General features: G+C 40.1%; 1 protein-coding gene across 5 annotated transcripts in view; it reads left to right on the forward strand.

Moving 5' to 3' along the window:
* Positions 1-21535, forward strand: part of LOC311265729 (kazrin-like) — a 182388-nt gene that overhangs the window by 116888 nt on the left and 43965 nt on the right. For all 5 annotated transcript variants that reach the window (XR_014623609.1, XR_014623610.1, XM_084367695.1 and 2 more), the window contains exon 4: positions 9979-10086. Coding sequence is in view for 3 of the 5 variants with exons in the window: in XM_084367695.1 (XP_084223821.1) it covers positions 9979-10086 (108 nt within the window). In the remaining 2 variants the exon portion in view is untranslated. The remainder of the gene's footprint in view (positions 1-9978; positions 10087-21535) is intronic.

Consider the following 21535-nt stretch of genomic DNA (forward strand, 5'->3'; position numbering starts at 1 on the left):
CACCCACTCTGCAGTTACATTATTCCTTGATTGAGGAGGTGGAAACAAGCTCTTTGTCTTCATATATTGTCTTTCCTGCCATCTCTCCCTCTTAACCTTCCTCCTACTTGGTCATTACTCCCCGGGTCGCTCCGTTCCTCTCATTTTCTTCTTCTTCCTTTCTTCTCCTGTCTCTCACGCTCTAACTTGACTTACTGTATCTGCTCACATTTATTCTCTTTCTGCTGCTAACTTCCTTCTGCCTGTCCACTTGCATCGCCGGCACACGAAGCCTCAGAGCAGATTCTCCATATGCCTCACTCTTCATCATATTGAAGGAGAGGCTGACGTAGGACCACATTTGGTGACTTGTTAGCATTAATAACGACAGGCTGGCGATTCAAAGTCGAATGCTCATAGAGAAATGATATGACCTGTTTGCATCTTTGCCTGAGTGATGAAATCAGCCACACATAGTTACACAAACACCTGAGGTTCCTGCCCATATTCTTTTGTTAGGCCTTATTATAGATTTACGTGATCACAGTTGCCTCCCATCATCATTATGAAACTGTGTTGAAGTTTTCCTGTGAATTGCACCCACAGTAGCGTCCTTTTGTGGAAATGAGTGGAAATCCTTTGTCTTCAGTCTTGCCTGCTTTTTCCATTTCTCTGATTGTTCTGAGAATGATTCCTGGGAAACAAAATAAAACAACAGGATCAGGTAAATTAGTGTGTATTACCTGTGCTAAAAGTGATGATTAAAGAAGATGCCTGTGCACCACTACATTGAAGCATCTGCTACTGACAGTCTGGAGCTGTACAGCATGACCTCTATTTTTTTGAATATGCATAACATTGACAGCCTTGCAAGTGGTGCAAGTCTTTTTCATGTTTCACAATTTTTGATGTTCCAGTCGTATTTTAGTTTTGTGAACTGTTCCCGAGCTTCAAAGCCACTACTTGTTGTCTCCAGCAGCTCGACAATGCACAGAGATATGCACGTCTGTCTGCCTTTGTTGAATATAATGCTATTGTCAACTAGGGATTTTTATAATCCTTTCACAGATTACCATGAATATTTTTTCCAGTCATCCATCCTGAATGATTTACTTGGAAGGGAAACACACAACAAGCAGTAATCGTTATTTTCATAGTTGTTAAAGCAACATTATGTAACTTTTTTACCTTAAAATAACAGCTTCAAAATCATTTTGATGGTACAGTATCTTGTAACAGGGTGAATCGTGTCTCTGTCTCAGGCACTCCGTCCCCCATCACTTGTTTCTGCACTATGTAACTTCAGTGAGAGGGTAGGATCACAGCGTTACATACATGTTAACTTCAACATGCCAGTTTTCAACACGTAACACTGTTAAGACGTGATGAGTTTTGTTTGTAGTTAGCACCTACAGTACGTCTGACAAATTGTTACAGACCTGGGATTTGTAATTATGACAGTGGTGTTGCACTCAGAAACTGTGGGGGGCGCCAAATCACACAAAACGCCATTTTCTACAAAATGTTGATTTAAGTATTTCTAAAACAAAATAGCCTTAAAACTAGCAGCATACCGTATGTAAGCAAAGATGTGAAGATTTTGTAATCATCTAATAGCGAATATAACTCTAACAATAATCATCTTCATTTCAGCCTTTATGTTTCACATGATGCATTTATAAATGCAGTGTAAACATGATAAAGGTGCCAAAGGATGTGTGGTGACATCTGCCACTGCCGACTGTCAATCAGATTTTGGATAAACTGTGAAATGAAGTGATGCACTATGGGTCTGCACCTATTGACTCGTATTAATTAGAAAGACAAGCAAGTGCACCTTTATCTGAGGATCATTATTGTTAATGTTTTAACCCGATCTGTCTTTTTCAGTTCTGTTGGGCTATGGATGCACATTAGCTGCTGATACATTAAAATTGATGTTAACGCACAAGAATCCAGACCAGACAACAAATAATGACAATAGACTAACTACCTTCCATTTATCTGGATCCTGAACATTTTGATTAATTACGTTGTTCTTTTTTATCTGAACCTTTCCTGTCAGAAATCCCAATGCAAGAGACTCATTAGAAACCCATTAAAGTGACAAAAGTAGAATATAAAGTTTCCAGCCCAAACTCTTTGGTATTTAAGTGGCTTTTCAGATGAAATATTATGAAATGATAGCAGATTATCATATTATACAATATTACACTTAGCAGCACTAAAAGATAAGCTGCGAACAATGCATATAAGACGTCTTGTAATGTGCTTTGCCAAGGCGAGCGGATATGAAAGAAAAACAACAGCCTCCCAAGGTCCTTTGGAGAATACTACACTTGAATAATTTTGCACTGCCTTTGAGTCATAATTGCTGTTAAAAGCTCCTCATGAAACACATTTGGTATAGATGGTATTTATTAAATTGATTCTGAACAAATTGAGAGGCACTGAAGAGGATTTATTTTCAATATTACCTTCTAGGTTTTTTACATAATTGCATTGGGATAATTATTCAAATATCTCCATATTCATTCTCAAGGCAAATTTGGAATTAGTTTATTAAGTATCCACAGTTTCTCTGTTTTCTATTATAACACGTAATGTGGCGTAATACCAAGTCCCAGGGTGCATTTTGCTAATATTGTAAGACTGTGTTTTGTCAGAATATCATTAATGCAGTTTAATTTGACTAAATGAATATTCTAGATGTAAAGGAATACTTTTAGTAAATACATTTCATCAGCTTTACGAACAGATATGAGATGGTTTCAATCTTCTCATTTAACTCTAGCAATCAAGCTAAAAAGTATTTTTACCAAATGTGACTTTCCAACAATAACCTGTGCTGTAATTATGTTTGATCTGTGAAATTGACAAAAGGCATAATGTACATACTTTAATTTATCACCATGACAACTTCCCACCATCCTACCACACTGCCAATCTTCACACATAAAGACTAGCAGGTTAATTAACAAGATCTGTCTCGGCTTCTGTGAGTAAATACTTACATGTCATTAACAAATCCACTTATAATCTTGTGGGGGTGATTGCAAGCCTTACAAATGAGATCCAAAAGCAGCATGTTGTCGGTGGACACAACTTTCATCACCATTCAGTTTCCTGATGGCAGCTGTCACACAGCTCTCCATCTCCCAAAGTGCTTTGGTTCCAGGGACAAATATGGTGTTGAAGTGGCCATGCTCGGGTCATTTTAAAGCTGTAGTGCTCGCAGGCACCTGTCTCTGGCCTGTCATGGAGCACGGCAAATGGGCTATTTTTCAGTCACTGGTGATGTGTTCATTCCTCCGACGAGCGCTGTGAAAATGACATTCACGCGCTAACAAAAGCCCACTTCTCCTCGGTTTAGTCTCTCAGGCAGTAGCTCATTTTCTTCCGAGTTCTCCTTACACCAACTAATAACATCCCCAGCCTGTGCGCCTCCTTTGAATGGCCCGCGTAGTACATTCAGCCGTCTTTCATTACAATATGAATTGACAACGGGTCGTCTTGAGATCGGGAAATGGTTAGCGTAGGCGGCTAAACTTTAAGTGCTAGCTCCCCACAATCACAGCCCAGGTCCATTAGTTTCATTTATCTGCGGGATAACTATAGGGCACCTTGAATCGGGGTCTCGAGGCAGGTGATGCAGGGGGGAAAGGCCTGTCCTGGCTGCTGCTGATTAATGCATGAATACGTGAGCTTTATCACAAGTCCGGCAGCCTCGGGACCGCAGAATGTCAGTGCAATTAAAGGCGGGTGGCAGACGTAAGAAAAGGGAGGCAGTTCCTATCTGCAGATTGCAGACCGAGCCGGGGAACATGGGCCGCTCGGTGAAGGTTCCAGCAACAGCGCCTATTCATCCCTTAATCACCTCCACTACTCATTAGAGCCTTCTTTTGTTCCAGCCACCGTCTTTTCCTGCGCTGTGCCAGCAGATAAAATATGGCAGGCTCAGACGAGAGAGGAGCTCGGGGAACCCCATTAGACGGTGACAGAGAAGGGATGGAAAATGAGGAGGGGAGAAGGAGAGGTGACGTTGGAGCGGTGGAGTCAGTCAGCTAAGGAAGAAGAGAGGACTCGAGGGAGATGGGTGGTGACAGGAGTGTGAGACACAGAGAAAGAGTGAGGACTGTCCGACCATGGAGGCATGTAATTCCTCTCAATCTTCCTTTTAGGACTGTTGGAACACTCAGCCAGAGGAGTATGGGAAGTTTTATACCATCACCATAGTTCATTACAGCTGTGTCCGCTTGAATTACAGCTACAATAATCTCCTCAAACCTGTGAACTTAAACTCTGCGTGAATGTGCAGAAAATGGATGTAAATTGGAGGTTTTGCTTCTTAATGGAGCATGGGATCCCTCTTCCTGCTATGTAAACGTATCAAGATTGTTAGCATTGTGCCTGGTTAATGTGTTCAATTGAGAGTAAAGTAATCCTGAATGCTCGGACCTGTCAGAGCCTTACAGAGAGAAAAAGAGACGAGGGGTGGTCTGCATGCGTCCGTGCAAACAGCTGAGAACCATAACAGCTAACTGGATTTGATATAATGGGCACACCAGTGATCATCATAGTGTTCATTACGGAGAAATACACTGTGTCATATAAACTGCTGTCAGTTTCCCCCTGTGGAGAACGACATATTGGCCTGTATAAATATGGTAATACTTCCATCTTCTGCGCATTAAAGTACAGTCATGCCATAGTTAATAATAATGTGCATTGGGAAATAGATTAAATGAGACCTATTTTCAGTGGCACTCACAATAACAGCAGAAATGACAACAGTCAAACTAGTGCCTGAATGTCTCCCTCAGCTTCAGAGATTATCTTTTGATCGACTGCTAAATTTTTGCATCCCCAGCAGCAAGCGTCTGCAAAAAGTTGCACAATGCAGTCTGTAGTTTTGAAGTAAATCTTCCCGCAGATTCACTGAGGCAAAGGAGGCTCAGCGGCCTCTGTTTTGAGGGAATAGTTTATTTTGGGAGATACATCCTTCACTGACAAGGATTTTGTGTTTTATCCCTGCTGAGAAGTGGAACAACAGGGTGCTCGTGTTGACAAAGGCTGAGTCCTCCATTTAAGTTTAACTGCAACATTGTAAAGGTTAGCGTCAGACTCTCATAGGAATAAACAGTCAGGATGGGTCACTGAAGACACACTGTTGTCTCTCTCATTCAAACAAAGAATATATACCAGTTTTCACGGTCGGAGAAGAAGTGTGTGTTAACGCCTGGGGAAAAGGTGACCACATACATTTTTAAAGTGACCATAATCAAAAGTGTGTGTACATGTTCAGTATGGTCAAAGACTGGGCGGACAGGCTGTTGTTGTGCTGTCATACACTGCATCTCACTGCCTCTCTTCCACAACTGTGTCTTTAGCATGTTTTCTGTAGTCTTGATAGTCTTAATCGTACAGATAGGGATATAATGCCGCACACTTTCGGACAATCTCTCCTCAAAGGCTTTCCTGGTGTTGCACTTTGTTGTACGAACAAATAGTGGTAGAGGTAGCTGTGTGGAGACTGAAAACTTTGAGGGAGAAGATCAAACTCTACCTCGCTGCGTTAAGTGGGCTTTATAGTCTCTGAAAGTTGAACGTAAGTAAATCTCTCGCAAGAAGTGCAATTTCAGAATGGGGCTGCTTTAAGTCTGACAGTTGTTCTTTCAGTGCAAGAAAACCCTGTTTGGCAAGGAGCACAGTGATATGGATAATTGCATCATTACAAAGCCACATACAGTACAACAGTTGTCTTAGTCTCTGGGCCAAATCATTATTTATTTCATCACAGCAGAATTACCTTTTCCCTCAGCTGTGTGCTTGGCTGGTTAAACTGCTTATTATTGATAAAGTGAGGAAGTTTGATGGGGAGGAAAATGGAACCGAGCCATAAAGTGTGATAAATTCTCATCAGCATTTAAAAAACCCATCTCTGCTGCAGTGCAGTTCATTGCTCTCTCAACAAAGCTATATATCTTGCAAGAGTTTTACAGCCCATGCCTCGCACTCATATTGTGTGAACATAAACCTTTTCACAGAAACAAAAACACAACTTAAATGTGAGGAAGCGGTTGAGGACAGAGCTGATGAAAGCGATGTGAACTGCAGATTACACGCTGTAAGCTGTCTGTTTTCTTTGTAGCTTAACAGAGGAGCTTCAGACAGCTTTGTTTTGATGTTATTTACTGTAATTGAGGAACTTTTAATTAAATGTGTTAAAAGTGTCCGTACAAACTTGCTGTTTTCCAAACTTCTCTCTTTTCTTTTAATTATGCATAATGTATGCATCATTTTACTTCTGCATACATATTGTCTAATTTTATGCCAAGCTGAAAAAGAAAACAGTGTGTGGCAGGCGTCCACACTTCCAGCGAGATGATAGGTAGGCTTGTGTCGTTGTGCGATAATATTCCTGTTGCCATGAGAGGAAATGAGGAAAGAACAGAGAGAAGATGGAAACAGCGAGAGGAAATGATGCTCTTATCTCAAATTCTCGATAAATCACCCCGAACGGGATTTATGTGACGAGTGTAAGTAAAGGTTTGTAGAAAGCTTCGCTCTCATTCAAGGTGCAGTGTGGCAGGTAGCAAATGCAGAGAGCAACAACAGAGATTGTGTTTTTGATTGTTTCTACAGCTCTTCTATAATATCACCCCCTGATACATCTCAGCCAGTCTTTTTCTCCCACCCACTGGCTGTCTATGTATCCTGCATGGACTAAAAGATCAAAAAAAGGCACTTGGACCTTACCACACAGATACTGAGTTGGTTGAAAAGGACATTGATTCAGAGAGGCATGGACAGTGACTCAGAAAACATTTGAGAGTACAATTACCTGCTTGATAACTCAATGTAGCTCACAAAATACTGTTGTCATTGCTATGTGCTTGCACACAAACACACATCACTACGAGGTCTGAAAGCTGAAAGGATAATAAGTATAGCACTCTCTCTCTCTTGACCTCTAACATCCAATTGATCTACAGTTCCAGGCAAAAGAAATCATCAAAAAATGTTTGCAGCTGAGCAAGTGAGAATGATTTGTTTCTTCTTGTATCTTAAAGCTGCAGGGTTCTGCAAGGTTTCTCTGAAAAATTATTTCACAATCATAAAGTACGGCTGCAATGTAGGAGAACATCCATCTCTCTATGCTTGTGGGTCAACTGTGGCTCTGTGTATCTCTGGTTTGCATTGTTTGGTGCCATCATAAGTGGAAAATCTCTCTCACAATAAAGAATTGCATGATAAACATTTTCTTTGTTATCAGATAGATTCTTCAGCAGTGTTGTCACAATACTGGAATTTCTTACTTTGACACAATACCTTGAAAAATATTGACATGCAGTGCCATGTTCAATACCACAGGGAAAATAACATAACATTGAGGGAAAGGTAGGATTAGCAATTTTTTTTTTTTTATTGAAGAAAAATATAACAAGGCTTGTGTACTGTGTGTTGAGCAAAAGCATTTTAATTAATTTTCTTCTGACCAGAGTCAAGACAGTGGGAGGAGGTATCAGTATCGACACTGTGTAAAATGAGTATTGAAACAGTATAGAATATTCACTATTGATGTTACTTGATATTTTTGACAACAGCAATAGATAGAGTAGATACTTGAGTGTAAGAGTGTAAGACTAAAAATAAACAACAAGCTAGAATATACAATTGAAAACATGAATAAAATAATGAACACACAGCTGTGAAGTTACAGTCTAGCCATACTATTTATATGCTAATACTATACAATTATAGGATTTAACATATCATATCCAGTAAATGACAGACAGTTCAAGGATAATGATTACTGTGGAGGATATATGGTAAAAATAATACCATTTTATAAAATTACAAATTGAAGATAAAGGGTTATTATGGGTATACACATATACATATACAGTAAAGAAATACGAATGCAAATTGTGCATAAGGTTAACATAGAAAGTTACTGATGGTCTAGCAGTCCAATAACAGAATGCAGGTGAGCTGTGGTAAAGCCTAATTGGTTACAAGTAAGGTATTGTATCAGTTGCAATATCACATTCGTGTATATTTTATATCCGATGCAAGGACAGCACTACGCATTTTATTTAGACCCTTCAGACTCGAGGACTCACCTGAGGCAGAAAAAGCCGGAATTGATGAAAATGCCCGAGTTAAATCCGACCTAAAGTTAGCTGAGTTTCTCAGGAAGTGAAGACTTATGGAGCGTGCAGAGTTGTCTGCTGCCATTTCGAAGGTTCTCACCTAATAATTTAGTTTCAACCTAACTTCACTGCATATACGGTAAATAAAATGTCAAGTCACACTTGAGCTCACTCTCTGCAGCATATTCCCCCACTCCTCTTCATAACAGCTCTTCCTCTCCAACCCCATCAAGCAAACTTGTTCCTTTGCATTTATTTGACTAAACTCTTTCCCTTCTCCCTTGGTAAGTCTCTAAATGTTGGTGAAAGCCTGTCAAGGGCACGATGCAGGGAAGATAAAACATTTTCATGAGGCTACTGGGCAGCTGCAGCTTGAAGCTACCAGATAAGTATGTGCTGTGAATTTTAACATTAATCAAAAAAAAGTGACAACTGCTTTCCTGGTGCCAAAGGCTGCACTCTGGGCTAGCTTGAAAAAATTATACATTTGCAAGGTGATGGGTGGCAAAGTGCACAGTTTTAAAAAACAGCCCTCTTAGCAATCACCTCAGGTGGGGACAGGCAGCCAGGCTGTTATTTGTTGCCCTATAATGTCCAACTCAACAAGCGTGATGAATAATTTCGCCATAATGACAGCTAGCACACACACACCTAGACCTCGAGCTCTTCACACAGACACATCTGTGCTCAATTAGTGCAAATAATTCAACCTGCAATTAACAGCATTGAAGTAGGTGGGTGGTGGATTGATGGCAGAAGGAAGCGGAGGAGGAGGAGCAGAGGTGGAAAAGTAATGTGAAAGAGATGGAATGTGAACTTTACTGTGTGTGTGAGCCAGCAGAATCTTAAAACCTTTAATATTTTTTCATTTTTTTGCCAACCAAAGACTACTTTTCTTCAAAAAGTGGCACAGTAACACTTGGAGTGACCTTTTGTGAATTTTACTTCGGAATAAAACTCTCCATTCGTCCGTGGGCTGGACCAGGAAGACGGCAGAAGTAGACTGCACATGTTGAAGTGACAGAGTCATTTTAGCAAGCAGTTTTATGTGAGCTGACCCGGAGCAATGCATTCAATATGCATTCTCTGCATGCCACCAGTGAGGCTGGCCAAAACTATATTAGAAACCACTGAACCTCACCAGAAATCAAATCACACTCCGGTCATAAAAATGCTAATATTTATGTTCAGCAGTCTCTCAAAGTAGCGTCTTTGTTTGTGCGCCTGCATGTGTTTAAGCTTGTACGCTTTCGCTACAGCGGCGCGTTCCTGCTTCCCCCAGAGACAGTAGCTATGTTGATAAATGGTGAGCTACTGTGGAGTTAGTACAGTGTAAGGAGTGAGGAGTAAAAGTTCATTATGTGCGTACTGAGAGGGATGGTGTGGTGTGTGCTGCATTAATCATTTTGTTTCCCAAATGTCTTCTCGGATTCTTTGCATAGAGAAAAACTTAGACTGATGAGGACTTTAATGTATCGTTCATTCACGCAGTTTTGGCTTCTTCTCTCTTTTTCTCATTTTGCTCTTGCTGTCTTTATGGTCGTTATGAATTTTAGAGATACATTTTAGTGCTCCATTTGTAGGTGTCTTCTACAGTACATGCTTCTACAAACAGAAACCAAACACAGAAAAACAAGTTAAGCCAATCATGGTCAGTGGGAGATGTACTGTATGTGAAAAGGTCAGACAGGTTGATTCCTTCCTGTGTATTTATTTAAATTGTTTATTGTTTTCAAATAACTTGCTACATGTTCTTCAGCTCCATTGGTATTTCCACAAACAAAGATGAATTCCACTGTTTATCTGTGAAGTTAACCCTGTGCGCCATCTGTTTTTCTCCCAGATCCATCTTCCCAGCCGAGGCAAAAGCCGCCGGCCACTGACCTCTGCTACAAGACTGAAATCAGCAGCCTGATGGACTTCAACTCTCCCGACGCCTCCCTGGACAAAGGTAAGACCTAATCAGTTCTCTTGAACCAAAGCTGTTTGACTTTAAAATGGTGATTTTTTTCCTGCAGTGCCACGATGGGAGGATGCTGTGGCAAGGCAGGGCATACATATGCATTCATGAAAGACCAAAGCAAATATATACAATATACAGTTTATACCCAGACATCTGCTCCTGCAAACACCTTTTGCCCTGAGGAAATCTACAAAAGCTTGGAATTTGAGATAAAGGGCTTTAACCAAAGGTGAACCAGGATTTCATTATGGAGTGAGAACAAGAGGAGCATCTCTGCAGTAATTTGCTCCTCTCCCTTCTCAGCATCTGCAGCTTGCACCTGTCATGGGAGCAATGGGCATCCATTACACATGATTCTTGCGAACGGCTGAGCCCAATGAGCCCAACAAGTCTTGTGTTTGAGAAACATCACACACAGTATTTTTGAAATACCCAGACTAAGGCATAGCCTTTATTTTGTGTGCGCATTGCTGTTGAAGCAGGAACATAACAATAATTGTCCAACGTTTTGATATTTCGGTGCAGTTTGAAATGCTTGGATGGAGCAGCAGGGCAGAAATTATAGCTCTCACTGCAGCATGCACAGTAATAATATAGTGAGTAATAATGGTCCTGGCTGAAAATGCTCTAAGTATACATTGAAATGCATACAATGTATTTGTTAGAAGAACATAACAATTTTACATGGTGTCAGTAAGTGTAAGATTCACACCTGTTGAAAAGCTAGTAATTGCTGAAAAATCCAATATTTTGATTGAATTCATAAGCAGTTTTTTTTTTATTTTTTTTTTTACATTTTACTAAAATGAATTCACATTTCATTGATTCTTGTTAAAGGGACATTACGTAAGAATCGAATGGATGAATGAATGAATGAATAATGGATATTTTATTTTCGTGTCTGGTCATTTACATGACCCATCCCTCATGGAATTATTCTGACACTTTAACTAACCAATCAAACATTCTGGCATGTTAATCCACCATCATCTAGTAGCACGGTACATCAACATCTGAACAGAGACATCATCTAACTCAGTAGACCTTCCCCAAATCAAAACACAAGAACAAAAAGTAAAACAAAACAAATCAAAAACTACATCTGCCTCCATTAGTGCCAAATCTGTATATTTGATCCAGTTAATAAGTCAGTAGTCTTCAGTCCAGAAGAGAGGAATGTATTTATTATGTGCCACTGTCCTCCTACTATCCCATCCTTTGGAGACATATTCAGAAAATGCAAAAACATCATCAAAGAGGTATTGAATTAGAGCTCCATTCTCAATAACTATCAAATCTAAATCCGGAACATAAACTTTTTTAAACAATATTTGTTGTAAATCATGATATAAAGGACAGTATGAAATAAGATGAATGTCATTCTTCACCTCATTTAGGTCACAATATTAACAGATTTTTTCATCTTCTTGCACACCTCTGTATCTTCCTGTTTCAACGTGCAGTGGTAATATACCACATCTTAACTGTGCACATAGTGATCTCTGACATTTAGGCAAATGATACTTCACATATTTTTCACTTTTTTTAGAGTAATTTAAAATGTGCATCTTTGATAACTCTTAGATTTAAACCCACACGATCATGGTTTTTGGTCACTCTACTTTCTACTTCTACCATTATAATCATATATTTGTACTGTTAAGCCTCTTGCAGCATACTCTAACATTTTGTGAATTATAAACTGATGAAAATTCATGAAAAAAAAAAAGATCTATTAACTCAGTGAGCTGAGTAGTTGCCTGTGTACATATTTCATGGCTCTCAGCTATTGAAGACATTCTTATGGTTCATCTGAGGACAGTCTGAATTGTTATTGCTTAACATTTAATTCATTCATGCCTTCCGGTCCTCCTGTAAAATGATGCTACAAAACAGTGAATACCATCACACTCCATACTCATCTGTTTTCTGCTGTTAGTGCTCAGTCACCGTGAATCATCCCAAAAAGCAGTCTATAAAGTTGAAAGCCTTCATTTATCTCCAGACTCTTATCCGAGTGGGTGGTCAGACGGATCTCACATCGGCATCATCAGCTCTCCAGACAGAAACAGTTACAGTAGTCTATCTGCGGTCTGTTTCCATGTTCTCGCCCATGACAAAAGCTTCTTCCAAGGAGATGGAGTCTTGTTGAGAGGATCAAAGTAACTATCATGGCCCCAGTACAAACACATCTCATGGATTTTGGATCCTGTAAGGCTGCCAGCTCTACTATGGATCTCTAGTGTCACCCAGAGAGCCCCCAGGGGCCCTTTGCCTCATTAGAGTGTCCTGCTTTAGAGGTCTGTTTGGCTGCCAGTTCTCTCTTCTCTCCTATTAGCGTCTGTCGATGTCGAGATGAGAGAGTTTACGTGTCGTTGTTTGAAAGAATGGGAACAATGTTTGTGGCTTATTGGTTAAAATGGTATATTAGTACAATTGTACCATATGTTATAATGATCTGCAGTGGTTGCATGTGAATGAGTACATTTACTCAACTCCTGCACGTACAGTAAGTACAATTTTGAGGTACTTGTATTTGTATTTCCATTTGATGATAATTTACACACATTTAAAACTGGAATATTGCCTTTCACCACATCTATCAGACAGCCTTAGTAATAAGTTACTTTTCATTGCAAGATTTGAAACCTAAAACATGTTTTGAATTGTAGATTTAACTACTCAACAGTTTATAGAGTTGTGAAGTACTTTTAGCTGCAATTACTTCTGTACTTTTACTTAAACGCACAGTATGTAATTTCTTCCACTCGAGGTCATTCAATCAACACAAAACAAAAGGTGTAAGTAGCAACTGATCATGGGAGTTGTTGTCTTCATTGTAAAACAACCACCAATGCTAATGAAAATCTATTTGATGTTACTCAGGCAGAAATGTTCACAGACGACGTGATGTGTGAAAGTTTTATTTAAGTTTCGTTTAGTCTTGTTTGACGATTTCCTCCTCACTCTCTGACAGAAATGATCACGACAGGCAATACAATGAAACCTCTACTTCTAATAAAAGTACTTATTTCTCTGTGTTTGAACATTATTGGAAGCATTTGGGATAAAGTACACAACTTAATAAAATATATAACAAAGGTCTAGTCTTTTTTAGACATTTTGTTGCAGAAATTATATTACTTATGCATAAAATACATCTTTAAGTAGGATGTTGAATGCAGGCTGAATTCTTGTAATGGCGTGTTTCTTTGTAATTGTGGTATTGCTACTTTTATTTGAGTAATAGATCTCAGCCTCTTCCACCACTGCTGACCTCTGGAGAGCTTTTTGTGCAGGTGTCCAATCAATCAAATTACAGAACATGCTGAACGATTTAATTACAGTTGTGTATAATTGCATTCTTTGCGTGTCATTTGGAAGTCAAAAGATCCGATTCTGTACTTGATGAGTTGAGACTAATTCATGCACAAGTTATCACACTGTATGTGCACAGTTTCCTTCAGCGTGAACCAGCTGGTGCTTTAGGTCTGTGGTCATTTCCTGGGTTGCTGTAAATGTGCAGACTCAGGAAGAACGCATACGCACCAACAACCCCTGCAGTGGCCAAGGCCACATATATCACCACAAGTTTCATCAGAATGAGAACAGGGAACTCGGGCTGTGTTATCAGCAAATTCATCTCAGGTCTGCAGTAAGAGAGAGACAGAGAGACGGGGAAGGAGAGCGGAAACAAACGTAAGCAGTGAGCACTGTATCATTATGGAGACAGGTGCTGCTTTTGCATTAACTAAGCTGGGTGAAGCTTTGGCTTGTGGGCTTGTTTAAATAGGAAGGTCAGTGCAAAAAGGGCAAACAGAGCGTCCAGAAAAAAAATAGGCTTAGGAGGGAAGGTGAGACAGAGTAGGAGAGGGGAAAGTACAGTGAAGAGCACCGTGAGGATGAGAAGGTGAAAGATCTCATACAGACGTTGTGTCGCCTGCAAATCTATTCTGATGAGCGAACGAGAGAAAGTCATATAGGGAGGGAGTAGAGGCAAATGAACAAAAGAACAGTAAAGAAAGTGACATTGTGAGGGTGTATGAGTAGGTGTGGGTGCATGTGTGGAGTGGTCTCTGCTGAGCACTTTCATTTTTCTCCAAATGCTGACACTCCGCTGCCCCCACCGCAGCCCTCTTATGGCCAATGGGAGAGTGGCACTTAAATTGCCTCCAGCAACAATATTCTGGCCTCTCCACTGTAATTTACACACATTAGAAACAGCTACTCAGAAACGATCAGACACAATGGCTGTAGTTAGACTTGTTATAACTGTGACTCATTTAATTACGCTAGAACGCAATAACTGGATCTTGTTTGTGTTGTCAGCCTCAGAATAAGATTTGGAAGTGGTCATGCTCACTTTTTGATCAAAATCCTGCCCAGTATTGACATAACCCAACCAGACTCATACAACTAAAGAAAAAAGAGAAAAGGTAATACAGATGTGAGGTTACAGGAGACATAATCATCGTAGACAAGTAGTGGTGGACCCACAGGCATGTGATCTCATGACATCTCAAAAATTGTTACACAACGTTAACAGTCAAAGGGGTTTTCTGTGTGCTTGTGTTTCCTCTGGCCTTTCCACTAAAGGTTACTGAGAGGTTGAAACTGACAAAGGGAGTAGAGCAGCAGTCTGATTGTCTGCAGTCTTTGTCATTTTCTAACTGCTTCATTAAAGTCGGCTGACAAGTGAGACTCAAAGGTCAAAAAGTCAAAAAGTCACATTTCAAGACTTGATTCGAGCAAAAGAAGCATTATTTGCCTCCTGCTGTTTTCTTCTTCACTTTTATCATAGAATTTCTTTCAGAGGCAGGTAGCCCCACCAAGGTATATATAAATAAGTTGACCTCCCAAAGTGTTACATTTAACTTTGCCACATGCTCCATTGTAATCTAAATTTAGATCTGAAGCTGTGCTGCTCAATTAATCCATCAATCATTCACATACTCAAGCAACTTTCATATCAGAAATGCAAGTCTAAGAATATGTCTGAGAGCACACGTCAGTTCAGCACTCTATACCTGCTTTCATTCATTCCATCACAGTGATGGTTGCCAAGCAGCGTGCCCGCCGCAGGGCTGAATGTGTGATGTGTGTTATCAATGCACTCAAAATGGCCTGGTCTCAGACTGTCTGAATTTTTTTTGTAGTAAGTAGTAGCTTTTTTCTTCAGCAAATGGATCAGAAACCGCAAATGTCCATTCAGTGACCTTCGTCTGATAGGTCAGCAAGCCTTCAATATGCCAGTAATAGTAGCACACCAACTCACACCAAATGTATTTCGAAGCACACAAGTGGCGTCAAATACAAATGTGTACTTTATTAAAATATGATATAATATAATATGATGTAAATATACATATATATATAGTAGATAAATATAATACCATGTATAATACATTTTATTCATCCAAAGGTGTAAATTAAATGTGTAAACATTATATATTTACATTATACAACACAAACACATCATACAAGAGGAAATATGACGTCCCAACAGAATCACTACCGAAAGGAAAACATTTTTAGCGTTCATTATAAAGAATCAATTAATTGAAATGATAGCGATTATAAATTGCTGCTGAACAGTGCAGTCACAATTTTAGAGCAAATTAAGCGCATGGCACTTGGAAAATGCATATTACTCTTTGCCGTAGGGAGCCTGCCTCTCAAACCAGATGGGAGAAGAACAAATTCCTTTAAGAGTGGATGGTCAGAGCTGGCCAAGAGCTTGCCTTCCTGAGAATTTGTCTGTTATAAATATCTGACGCCATATCTCAACAACGCCTTAAGGAAATTTGGTCTCAAGAATGAAATGATTAGATTTTGGTAGTCAGATGTCAAAGGTGAACTTACAAAACACATTTACACAAATGTCTGATAGGATAAACTGATGAAGTGATGACAGATCAAAGGTCAACTTCACTGTGACATCGTAATGTTCTGCAAAAAACGTTCTGGCCATTGTTCAACCAATGCTTTTCTTTTGAGCATCACACCCCCCATGAAATGACTCGTTTGACTCGCCATCCGGGAAGTAGTTTGCTCATCATGTGTTTTTGGAGATTTGGACAAGGCTTTAAAGTGTCTCCCACTGGGTGTCTGTGCTTGTACTCGGTCCATTAATCTGACTGTCCTTGTATAACTGGAGTGAGAGCTGTGTCAGTAGGCGTCGGGCTCTGCCAAAGTCTGCTTATTGCCAGTGAAGTTGTTCTGTTGGCTTCGCCGAGGTGTGACCTCCCCTACACATTGTGTCGGTTTGTACAGGAATGAGCATTTCCAAATCTGATGCTATGGTGCAAAGATGGAGCATGAGTTCAACAGGCAGATGTTGGCGACTTCAGCCGATCTGAATGTACCAGTTCATCTTCGTCACAACTCTCATCTGTGGTCATCCAAGCAGAAATACACACGCTTTGCAGGATGTCTGGACTCACCCCGAGGACATCAGACATCCAGAAGAAACATGGTGCTCTTTTGCTGCTGTTGCTTGAAAAAGATTTAAAGAAATACTCAAATACACACTTTGCAGTGTAGTACTTTTACAAAATGATGAAACACCTCTCAATATACTCACCGAATACATTGTGTTTGGCTTGTGTTTGTTTTCCAGTCTAATAACCATTTCACATTTTTCACTTAACACCTAAACCTCATTAGGTTTTTGGATTTACACCCCGGTGCTGCACTGCGCCATCTACTCGACGTGTATTTTCTATTTCTGAATTCCACCTTGTCTTGACACGAGGCGAACAGCCGACTGGTACGAACGGTCAACGGTTGTAATACCTTCTGCCTGCCCTTCAAATGGCTGTTAAAAAGGCCCAGGGGCAGCTAATCTGAGCTGGCGTCTGGCAGCAGTGAATTGGCAGGGGAGGCAATGGCGGAGAGGGACGGTGGCTATCGGAGCTGGCAGATCTGGACGAGAGCTGAGTGGCCACTGCTGGCTGCCAGTTCCTTTTAGCTGATTACCAAACACAAAGGTTGTAAGGTGGGAGAATAGAGACATAGCTCATGAAGACAAAGATCGCAGGAGTACATGGAAAGGTGTGATGCATGATAGTAACGATGAGAACACTGAGAAATCCAGAAGAGTAAGGAACTGTGTTAGAGAAGGTGCAGTAACTTTTTAGATTCACAGGAGATCAGCAATATAAGGTTGCACACCCTTAGGTGTCATTTCAGACAAAACACTTGAAGTTGACATTTTACTGTTGACCCACCCTCCTCACATATGTGCTTTGCCTGGGGTAAAAGAGCAAAAAAGTTGTGGGAGGTGTAGCTGCTGTTTTCTGTAGGTGAACCACTTATTTCAAGTGTGCCCTGACTTAAAAAATGCAGTAGTCAGCTAACTCTGGAGTTAGTCATTTGTCAAATGCAAGTGTTCCGTGTTCAGCACGGCCAGAACACAAGGATCCAAACAGAAATATCAGCCGCTTCATGTACTAAAAGTAAAAGTACTCATTATGTAGAGTAGCCTTCTCCATTTTTTGTTCTATAATGAATATCGATGTGAACAGCTTTAATGTTGTTAATTGAATTACACTTCATTTGAAGTGTTACATACAGTTTTTCCGGTTGGGATGTTTAAAAATTACACTCATGAAAATCATATTTAGGCTACTGAACATATTCAACAGTATATTTAACTTCAACACATGTCTTATGTCTAAAACAATTGTAGTGCAGTAAAAAGTACAATATCAACCTCTGAAATGTAGTGCAGTAGAAGTATAAAGAAATGGAAGTAAAATTGAAGTAAAGTAAACTCAAGAACCTGTGCTTAGTAACAGTACTAGTGTGAATGCACTAAGTTACTCTCCGCTACTGATCTTGTATCTTGATCCTATAACGACACACCCACACATACACACACAAAAAAACAACTCAGTGATATTTGTATTCTGAAGAGCCTGACTCCAGGATAGACACAATGTGAGCACCCATTTTGATATGTGTAAGTGTTAAAATGTAAATCAGCACCGAATCATAGAGAGTAGAAAAGTGCTTTTGCCTTGACAGCTCAATAAAAACACCTGCTTAGACTTCACTGATATGCTTGTGGCTAGAAGTGCTTGATACATGCTTGATAATTCAAATAGAGAACATGACAGCATTTTTCTGCTGCAGTGATTTATAATAACTCAGACTGCTACTTATTACCACAACATGACCTTGACATTGCCCTCCAATTATTATTATTTTTTTTTTGTAGCGTGGGTAACATTTAATCCTTGTTCAGACGATGGTTAAAATGGTATGAGATTTTCGCGGTACAATAACCACCTCAAAAAATAAGCCGGTTTCACGGTATTACACTTTAATTACTATTATTATGAGTTCCAATCATCTTTAAAGGTGCAATATGTAAGAATTCTGCTTGAAAACATTTTAAACGTCACTAAAATTGTCAACAGAATGTGAAGAAATTACAGATTTACCGTTATGACGTTTATGTTTTGTGTTTCAAAGCATGTTTAGCGTGCCAACCGGCCAGCCCCGGCCCATCCAAGTCCAAAACTCTTCAAGCAGTATAATCACCAACACTTTCCCTGGTGCTTTCAGCTTCCTGGCTAACTGAGCTAACTAGCTAAAGGCAGCTACAGTTGGCAGCAGTTAGCGATTACTCCAGTAATATGCTCCCCTCCTTGTTGTTGTGAGTATAATTTAAATAACGTTAATACGGTAGCTATCGTAGATAAGGAAACGTATCGGTATGACCATGCAACCCTACTTCAGACCATTCTTTATGTCCACTCTGTCGGCCTCAGAGTGCGCTGGCCATTTTCTCTCTGCTAGTTCACACTTTGGGACTCCGATCTTTCGTACATGGTTGTTTCAAGGTTTTTGCAGTGCAGCTGTGGGGAAAATCATGGGAACAGGAAAACGAGAAAGTGTGACTTCATGAAGTGAGGGTGTCCATTAACACGTGCATTGTCTGTTATAACAAAGGGCGGTTAGGCGGTGCTCAGGACAGGCATTAATAAGATGGACAACACCTTGTTCACAAGACACAGAGAAGAACTGCAGTGAAAAAAAAAAAGTTGACCATCTGTGTCCATGCTCGCCTGCACCCGAGTTGAATTAACTTCTAATCTCTCTCTCTCATTGTACCTGTTTTACTCTCTCCTATTTCTCACATAAACAATGAAAGGTTGACGTCTTCTTGGCAGCGTGAGCCGGTTCTGCTGTCCTCTGAGGTATTGTGTAAACTGACTGCAGACAGAGAGAGAGAGAGAAAGAGACGTTGGCCGCTTCCATTGATTTTCATTTAAGGGATAGCAGTCTCAGCTCATCACCTTCAAGCATCCCAGAACTTAGAAACATGGGTATGTGCTTGCGTGTGCTTGTGTGTGATGCTGCATCATACAGCGATTCAACCCGAGCCGCTTTTTTCGCGTTCATCTTGCATATCATCCTGCGTTCCAAGCCATGCGTGTCACAGAGAGCTAATTTCCTGTTGTGCACCGGTCCCTGTAGTGTGATTCGATGCTGTTTTAATGTAGTGTAAATAGCCAGCGCGTGCCAAGTACATTCTTTTAATTAGGAAACCCAACAGGCCTGCTGATTAGCACTTTATCTTCATAAGTGTCTGGGCCTGAGCTGCAGCTGGACCACTTCCTAGTTACACTCTAGGTAGCATGTCCCGACAGGTCCCGAGCACGAAGTACGTAATTATTATGTTGTAGTCTGCCATCTACTAAGCAAGCAACAATGGTTGTGTAAATGTGATTCATGTAAATCGCTGCTAAGTTATTGTATTTGTTAAATATGCTAGCTTTTTCACTTTTGCTAGAAGTTTGGTAGCCTACAATGATAATAATGGTGGTATCCTCTCAGCGTGACCTCCTTACCTTAGATGGTAAAGGCCCCTTTGCCATAATGTTGCCCTTCTTCCAGGTCATGCAGCGTTTAGAGAACTGCCTTGCAATCATTTCTCATGCACTCCAGCATGATACTTTAAATAATTCTACAACCCACAGCTTCACGTGATAAATGACACAATTATATTTTTTCTCTTTTCATTCTATTTCCTAGTTCCCTCTCTCCAGACAGGGAAGAATTGCTGAGTCATCGCTCATCCACAGATTTGTAATCTTAAACCATTTATGTGTAGCACGCAGGGGCACATGATGTTCTTTATGGCCAGTGTAACTACTGCAGCCTTCCTCTTCAGTGGCATTAAAAGGCATTTGTTACCATTTCATGAAATGGCCTCGTGACTACAAGAGGTACAATCAAGTCCAACAAAAATCAATGACTGGATTCCACTTATGTAGTACAAAAAGCCACTCGGCAGCTCTCTCTGTTATCTGCGAGGCATCCTTTGTCGGTTATCATGAAGTGTAATCATCATATACTCACTGCACACATATGTTAACAACACAAAGCCTCACGCTGTCATTTGGCTTCACATAGCTAGCAGTTTATTGTGCCCGTACCTTCAGCTTGTAATCTGTTGCGGATCAGTTGAGCTGCAGCACTCCGTGGACCACAAACACCCCTTTGAGTGGGCAGTGTTCAATTTCCTCACTTTGTCCATTATGCACGGACACAATAGACAACAAGAGATTATTTTCTTTGGCTGCGTTATTGTCTCAGAGAGAGGGGATGATACGTTGGATGATTATTAAATGTCACACTCTGTGGAGAGCCCAATCAGTTGTTCTGGCATAGCTGCTGATTGACTTTGAAACAATAGCAACAGACATCAGAGACACTTTTGTGATGGTTAATTGAAATGATATGTACTCATGGACTTTTGAAACCAACATCAGCTGGAAAAATATGTAAAAACAATAAATACTCCATCAAATGAAATTATTTATTGAATATACATGTCCACATTTCCTGAGCCTAGAACTTGTCTTTCTGAGCAATGGAGGCTCTAATGAGGCTTGTAATTAAGCATAGTTCTGTTGTTAATTATTGTTGATTAATTAATAGATACATTAAAACCAATCTGAGAGTTTAATGAAATTAAGCTTTCATAACCTGCATTGTTTTGCTGCACTGCTATGGAAGTATATTCTAAAAGGATATCTGTGTAAGGTTGAGTCTGAAGTGGCCTTGTTGATTAATGGAGCATGGACCTAGCGCAGGCCACCAGGAGGCCTGTGAGGGCGCCTCTTGCTACGGTTGACTGTGTGCTTTTATTTTTGCAGCAGCACACCAGTTGCGTGGCCCGTATATTATTATGTTCAATAGAAGGATTCACCTGTGTTGTGTTAGATGTAAAAGAAATGGAAATGAATTGTTCCATTTGAATGTAACTTTTTCACCTGTAAATTATGAATTATTTACAATGAGGCTCAATGATAATAGCTCGATGCACAAAGGCACGGCAGAGAAAGCTGCTTTATACATGATTATTACAAGGATGAAAAAGCAGCAACTTCAACATACATTCAGTCTGCGGTTTTGCCTTTGT

Source organism: Pagrus pagrus (assembly GCF_965226575.1).
Source record: "Pagrus pagrus genome assembly, chromosome: 11".
NCBI lineage: Eukaryota > Metazoa > Chordata > Actinopteri > Spariformes > Sparidae > Pagrus > Pagrus pagrus.